Here is an 8,243-nt window from a genome sequence, read left to right on the forward strand (position 1 = left end):
GTTAGTACTAAGGGTTAGGGTTTAGGGTTAGGGTTAGCATTAAGGGTTAGGGTTAAGGGTTAGGGTTAGCATTAAGGGTTAGGGTTAAGGGTTAGAGAAACTTGAGGGTTAGGGTTAAGGGTTAGAGAAACTTGAGGGTTAGGGTTAGGCTACTTTTCTAGCGTCACTGAGCCGTCCCGGCCTGTCCCTGAGCTCTACACACCACCAGCTGTCAGTCATGCAGCAATAGGAAGACCCAGCAAAGGAAACTGGCCCAAAGATCCGAGACCTCAGTCTGTTTCAGCGTCGAGTTGTTAAAGTATAGAAGGATTCACAGATTACCATGAATTATATAGAGTTTTAACTTCAATAAGTTAACTATTTTTGAACTGTGCGAAAGAGAAAAAAATGTTAAAGCAACAACTTTGTTTCCAGTCAGCCTGCAGAAACAGGAGCCACTGGTTCTTTCTGAGATAAACATTTTTAAAATCTATCGTGATCAAAGTTGATGTGAGAATTGAATCTTTACATTAGAAGATGTAAAGATTTTTATGCAGGTTTTTTATTATGGACAAAAGAATCATTGGGCTCAGTGAATGTAAATGAATGTAAAAGGAAAGTTACGTTTAAATGTGTGTCAGACTCGAAGACCGAAAGATTTTATCTGTTTATTTATCTGAGTATATGCAGGTTTGTTCATACAAAGATCTGAGCATGTGGAACATAAACCTGGGGCCCTACTGGGGCTCTACTGGGGCTCTACTGGGGACCTGCTGGGAACCTCCTGAGGACCTGCTAGGGCCCTGGTTCCAACTTGCTAGGGACCTACTTTGGACCTACAGGGGCCCTACTGGTCCCTGCTGAGGTTTGGGCTGATCAGGCTGGGAGCAGCTGTCTGCTTGTCTCCACCCTCCTGATTTACTAAGCCGATGGGATGGAATCAGCAGCCACTCTCAGAGGGAGGACAGCCGCAGGCTTCTGACTCAGTAAGTATCTGTGGAACCTACCTGAGCATGTGTGGGGATTGAACCAGCAACCTCATCTGTAATGTTAACATAGGCACAGAATAATGGGATGTGGATTTTATTGAATTTGAATTGAATTTATTCACTGTTAAAAGCAAAAAAATAAATAAATATATATATATTGATTTGAAAGTACTAATTAAGGTGTACTTAAGGTTGAATTTTTAGATTCACGAGTTATTTTTATATTTGTTTATTCTTTATTTGATATATTTAAGATATCGTTAAAAATAGAAGGCTCGTTTTGTTCAACGAGGTGAATTTTCATCAATACTGCGATTGGCAGAAATCGATTTATTCGATGTATTTTCTCAGTAAAAGTTGTTTTACGAAGGTTCGAAGGCGCTAAAATGACGGAGTTGCAGCTCCGAGTCGCTGTCCGCGGTCCTGAAGCGGGAACCCAGACACCCTCCAGAACCGAACCTTAACGGTCAGAACACAGAGTGCAGGGGGGACCAACCTAAACCTAACCGAAACAGCAGGGCAATGAAGCGAACTCTGGAAACCATCTCTCGCACACGCGCACGACGCCCAGCAGAGGGGGGAGACCGTGAACGTGCGGAATCTCACCCTTCTGCAGAGGAACAGCAGGTTCCGGTTCTGGTTCTGGTTCTGCTGGGCCTCAGTTTGTGCTAATTCCCAGCAAAAAGAGGCTCATCGGAACCAGAGCTGCCTGTTTATTTGGACGCGGGGTTCGCCTCCTCCTGGCGGATCCGCGAGAAAGCGCACCCGCAAATATCGAAGCGCCCGAAACCGCAACGAGCGTCTTAATTATTATTATTATTGTTATTTATTAATTTATTCACGAGCACTTTACTTTAACGTACAATTGTTAAACGCATTAAACAATAACCGTATATTTACACTGTGTCCTTCACGTGTGGAAGTAAAATTTCTAAAATCATTTCATAATCGCTAAAATTAAAGACCAATTTAAATAGAATAAATTTCGTTATTCATAATGTAAAAAATGAAAAGCTTTCGTTTGTAAAATTACGCAGTTAAGTCCACATATTACAAACAACAAATGCAATATTAAAGTTCTGGATTAGAATCAACTTTACACGAAGCACACGGAAATAAATAAATATCTAGTCAAAGAAATATATAAAGTGATACACACATCTAACTATCATTATAATTATCATTGTTATTATTGTTGTTATCATCGTTGGCTACGAATAACGAAGATAATAATTTCGTTTGGGAAAAGACCATATGTAACCTTTGTTTCTATTTTATTTTGCTAAATTATTCACATTTTTATGGTCCTCTGGTTACTTTAACACTGGTTAAAATATGGGAGAGAAGGAGACGGAAACTGAGAAAAAGAGAAGGAACAAGAGAGAGAGGGAGAGAGAGAGAGAGATTGAACTAAGAATAAGAGAGGGAACAAGAGAGAGAGAGAGAGAGATTGAAACTAAGAATAAGAGAGGGAACAAGAGAGAGAGAGAGAGATTGGAACTAAGAATAAGAGAGGGAACAAGAGAGAGAGAGAGCGAGATTGAAACTAAGAATAAGAGAGGGAACAAGAGAGAGAGAGAGAGAGATTGGAACTAAGAATAAGAGAGGGAAAAAGAGAGAGAGAGAGAGAGATTGAAACTAAGAATAAGAGAGGGAACAAGAGAGAGAGAGAGATTGGAACTAAGAATAAGAGAGGAACAAGAGAGAGAGAGAGCGAGATTGAAACTAAGAATAAGAGAGGGAACAAGAGAGAGAGAGAGAGATTGGAACTAAGAATAAGAGAGGGAACAAGAGAGAGAGAGAGAGAGAGAGATTGAAACTAAATAGGAGAGGGAACAAGAGAGAGAGAGAGAGATTGAAACTAAGAATAAGAGAGGGAACAAGAGAGAGAGAGAGATTGGAACTAATAATAAGAGAGGGAACAAGAGAGAGAGAGAGAGAGAGAGAGATTGAAACTAAATATGAGAGGGAGGCGGTGAGAGAGAGCGGGGGAGAGAATGGGTGAGAGAGGCAGGGAGGCAGTGAGAGAGAGCGGGGAGAGGGTGATGCTGTGCGCCGTTTCTGAGCTGAAGAACTTCAAACATGGACAGGCTGCGTACAGACAACCCAGTACACGCGCGCGCACGCACACACACGCACGCTGCCTGTGGATGCACAAGTAGTGCAGGACCTGTGATCGAGAGCTGAGGAGCGGACCAGGGGCACGATGGTCTTGGGGTTTTCTCCAGTTAGACGTTTTGTTCCTGAACGTTGGTGTTGAAACAAGGACGCAGGTATTTCTTGAGCTTCAGACCCGCGTCTGAGTTCACCTCCACCACCTGTAACTAACGCGCTCTTCCGTCCCTGCAGCCCCTCCACCCCCCAGCAGAAGCCCCATGAAGGTGATCCAGGAGGAGGTCAGCCCCGAGGCCGGAGCGCTGCTGCTGGCCTGCGCCACGCTGCTGGTCTCCCTCCAGCTGTGGCGCTGGCGGCGGCGGCGCCCCGGCGGCTGCCCGCCCGGTCCGCGCGCCTGGCCGATCATCGGGAACGCGGCGCAGCTTGGCCACGCACCGCACCTGTACTTTACGCGCATGGCTCAGAGGTTCGGCAACGTCTTCCAGATAAAGCTGGGCTCTCGGACCGTGGTGGTGCTGAACGGAGACGCCATCAAACAGGCTCTGGTGAGAAAGGGGCTCGAATTCGCCGGCAGACCGGACTTCACCTCCTTCAAGTACATCTCCAACGGCCACAGCCTCGCGTTCGGCACCGTGACGGACTGGTGGAAGAGCCACCGCAGGGTCGCCCAGTCCACGGTGCGAATGTTCTCCACCGGGAACCTGCAGACCAAGAAGACCTTCGAGCGCCACCTCACCTGCGAGGTCAGAGAGCTTCTCCACCTGTTTCTGCGCAAAACCAAGGAGCTGCAGTATTTCCAGCCCATGAATTACCTGGTGGTCTCCACCGCCAACGTCATAAGCGCCGTGTGCTTTGGGAAGAGGTACTCCTACGAGGACGAGGAGTTCCAGCAAGTCGTGGGCAGGAACGACCAGTTCACGCGGACTGTGGGCGCGGGCAGCATCGTGGACGTGATGCCATGGCTCCAGTACTTCCCCAACCCCGTCAAATCCATATTTGACAACTTCAAGAGACTCAACAAAGAATTTAGCGATTTTATTAGAGACAAAGTTACTGAACACCGGAAAAGCATCCGGCCGAGCTCCGTGCGGGACATGACGGACGCGTTCATAGTATCTCTGGACAAACTGAGCGAGAAAACGGGAGTTCCGTTATGGAAAGACTACGTGATTCCGACTGTTGGGGACGTGTTTGGAGCGAGTCAGGACACCCTGTCCACCGCCCTGCAGTGGATCTTCCTGGTTCTGGTCAGGTGAGCGACATCTCCTCTCTGGGTCCACTCAGAATGACGCTGGTTTACTAAAGACGGGAGATCTAATAACGCGGGAATTGTGTTTAATTAACCAATGACAGCGTTAAAATAGTACAAGACCTTCGGTATTATGCAACGTAAACGCTCGTGTTTGCGTGCGAGTGCGTGCACGTCGCGGGCGTGTTCCAATTAGCTTTTATTACCTCGAACCTTACAAATGCAACTGTCATGTTTGCTGTCACTGCTCCTCCTGTTGTTTGGATGCTTTGATTCTGAGATCAATGACAACATGTTGGACCATAAATCACACACGCACGCACGCACACACACGCCCCTAGATGAAAGTGCTGACTCTGACTGTGGCTGCAGGTACCCTGACATGCAGCAGCGTCTCCAGGAGGAAGTGGACCTGGTGGTGGGACGCCAGCGACTGCCTTGCATTGAGGACCAGCAGCAGCTGCCCTGGGTCATGGCCTTCATCTACGAGGTGATGCGCTTCACCAGCTTCGTGCCGCTGACCATCCCCCACTCCACCACCACTGACACCACCATCATGGGCTACACCATCCCAAAGAACACCATCATCTTCATCAACCAGTGGTCCATCAATCATGACCCCACCATCTGGTCCCACCCGGAGACCTTTGACCCCAACCGTTTCCTGAACCCCAGCGGCTCGCTGAACAAAGACCTCACCAGCAGCATTCTCATCTTCTCCATGGGGAAGCGTCGGTGCATCGGAGAGGAGCTGTCCAAGCTCCATCTCTTCCTCTTCACGGCCCTGATTGGACACCAGTGCCACATCACCGACGACCCGGCCAAGCCCACCACCATGGACTACAACTACGGGCTGACGCTGAAGCCTCGGGGCTTCTACGTGGCCCTGACTCTGCGAGGAGACATGAGGCTGCTGGATGAAGCTGCCAGTAGACCTCCTGCCGAGGAGCCGGGGAGGGGGCCTCTGGCAGACCCGTGAACCCAGATCAGACCCACCATGAAGACTGCTCAAGGAAGGATAATATGAAGGTCAAAGCAAAGGACTGTTGGACTCTGGCTCATCTTGTGCGGGCTGAGAACTGCTCAGTAGCTGTTGGATTGTGAATCCAGCATCCCAGTGCCTCAGAAACCCTAATGGTTTATTCCCAGTTTAAAAGGGCCTTGATCCATTTACATGTGTAAATCAGAAAACGAGCTACTTCAGTAGTGAACAGGCGAAGGTACGACAGGGGGCAGAGGTCAGATCTCAACTCGCATGTAGGGACATGGACATTATGGACTGTCCAACTCCCAGGTTGGTGTGTCAGAACAGGAACACACCCCCTTGTGGCTCACCAGAGTTTTTATCGTGAAGTAATGATACATTTGGAAGCTAACCTGACCTCCTCCTTCATGGTCTGGAGGTCCAAGAGGGTCTCACTAGAGACCTGTGGACACATGAGAAACAAGTTAGCTGTTAGCAGTTGAATTTAAGAAGAAGCTTCGGAGAGGTGAAGCTAAACGTGATCACCGATCAATAACGCAGATGTTCAGAATAACAAGGGCTTCAGGGTTTTTCCTGCTCTTCCTCAGGAATTCCAGGCTGCAAAAAGCTCGTTCACAGCTTCCAGAAGGTTGTTGAGCGACTTCACGGTGCGAACGCCGTCCCAGGTCACATGATCGACATATTTATTTCTCCTTTGCTCCTGTTGATTGACTGATTTGTTCAGCAGGTTTTGATTTGATCATCAATAAAATTAAAAGAACATGAACGAAACGTCCTGTTGAGCTTCCTGCTGTTGAACATTTGCACAAACTGACCAGAACGTGGTGACTCGAGGTAGAGAAGCTGCTCCACCATCTGGACCTCAGGCTGAGTCACATGACCTGAGTCAAGCTTTGGTTTCTGCCTTTTATAGTGGAACAAAGTCTTTGATGTTGCTCCGGTGTGAGCTTTCAAGTTAGTCCAGTTTCATTAATCACAACATTAATGCACAATAAACACTTGTCCCACTATAACCAGTCCATTTACCCTCTCTGTCCCACTATAACCAGTCCATTTATCCTCTCTGTCCCACTATAACCAGTCCATGTACCCTCTCTGTCCCACTATAACCAGTCCATCTATCCTCTCTGTCCCACTATAACCAGTCCATGTACCCTCTGTCCCACTATAACCAGTCCATGTACCCTCTCTGTCCCACTATAACCAGTCCATGTACCCTCTCTGTCCCACTATAACCAGTCCATGTACCCTCTCTGTCCCACTATAACCAGTCCATCTATCCTCTCTGTCCCACTATAACCAGTCCATCTATCCTCTGTCCCACTATAACCAGTCCATGCACCCTCTCTGTCCCACTATAACCAGTCCATTTATCCTCTCTGTCCCACTATAACCAGTCCATTTACCCTCTCTGTCCCACTATAACCAGTCCATTTACCCTCTCTGTCCCACTATAACCAGTCCATTTACCCTCTCTGTCCCACTATAACCAGTCCATTTACCCTCTCTGTCCCACTATAACCAGTCCATGTACCCTCTCTGTCCACTATAACCAGTCCATCTATCCTCTCTGTCCCACTATAACCAGTCCATTTACCCTCTCTGTCCCACTATAACCAGTCCATCTATCCTCTGTCCCACTATAACCAGTCCATGTACCCTCTCTGTCCCACTATAACCAGTCCATCTATCCTCTGTCCCACTATAACCAGTCCATTTACCCTCTCTGTCCCACTATAACCAGTCCATTTACCCTCTCTGTCCCACTATAACCAGTCCATGTATCTCTCTGTCCCACTATAACCAGTCCATTTATCCTCTCTGTCCCACTATAACCAGTCCATTACCCTCTCTGTCCCACTTTGACCAGTCCATGTACCCTCTCTGTCCCACTATAACCAGTCCATCTATCCTCTCTGTCCCACTATAACCAGTCCATTTATCCTCTCTGTCCCACTATAACCAGTCCATGTACCCTCTCTGTCCCACTATAACCAGTCCATTTATCCTCTCTGTCCCACTATAACCAGTCCATGTACCCTCTCTGTCCCACTATAACCAGTCCATTTATCTTCTGTCCCACTATAACCAGTCCATTTACCCTCTCTGTCCCACTATAACCAGTCCATTTATCCTCTCTGTCCCACTATAACCAGTCCATTTATCCTCTCTGTCCCACTATAACCAGTCCATCTATCCTCTCTGTCCCACTATAACCAGTCCATCTATCTCTGTCCCACTATAACCAGTCCATGTACCCTCTCTGTCCCACTATAACCAGTCCATTTACTCTCTTTGTCCCAGTATAACCAGTCCATTTACCCTCTCTGTCCCACTATAACCAGTCCATTACCCTCTCTGTCCCACTATAACCAGTCCATTACCCTCTCTGTCCCACTATAACCAGTCCATCTATCCTCTCTGTCCCACTATAACCAGTCCATCTATCCTCTGTCCCACTATAACCAGTCCATTTACCCTCTCTGTCCCACTATAACCAGTCCATGTACCCTCTCTGTCCCACTATAACCAGTCAATTTATCCTCTGTCCCACTATAACCAGTCCATTTCCCCTCTGTCCCACTATAACCAGTCCATTTACCCTCTCTGTCCCACTATAACCAGTCCATTTACTCTCTTTGTCCCACTATAACCAGTCCATGTACCCTCTCTGTCCCACTATAACCAGTCCATTACCCTCTCTGTCCCACTATAACCAGTCCATTACCCTCTCTGTGTCCCACTATAACCAGTCCATTACCCTCTCTGTCCCACTATAACCAGTCCATCTATCCTCTCTGTCCCACTATAACCAGTCAATTTATCCTCTGTCCCACTATAACCAGTCCATTTCCCCTCTGTCCCACTATAACCAGTCCATTTACCCTCTCTGTCCCACTATAACCAGTCCATGTACCCTCTCTGT

General features: G+C 47.6%; 1 protein-coding gene across 1 annotated transcript; it reads left to right on the forward strand.

Moving 5' to 3' along the window:
• The first annotated feature begins 2,988 nt into the window (after nt 1–2,988).
• LOC130534129 (cytochrome P450 1B1) lies at nt 2,989–6,088 on the forward strand. Its single transcript, XM_057048041.1, has 3 exons — nt 2,989–3,241; nt 3,318–4,335; nt 4,705–6,088. Exons 2-3 carry the CDS (start codon nt 3,344–3,346, stop codon nt 5,309–5,311), a joined length of 1,599 nt encoding a protein of 532 aa, XP_056904021.1. The 5' UTR covers nt 2,989–3,241; nt 3,318–3,343; the 3' UTR covers nt 5,312–6,088.
• The last annotated feature ends 2,155 nt before the right edge of the window (nt 6,089–8,243 follow it).

Source organism: Takifugu flavidus, chromosome 11, assembly GCF_003711565.1.
Source record: "Takifugu flavidus isolate HTHZ2018 chromosome 11, ASM371156v2, whole genome shotgun sequence".
Taxonomy (NCBI): domain Eukaryota; kingdom Metazoa; phylum Chordata; class Actinopteri; order Tetraodontiformes; family Tetraodontidae; genus Takifugu; species Takifugu flavidus.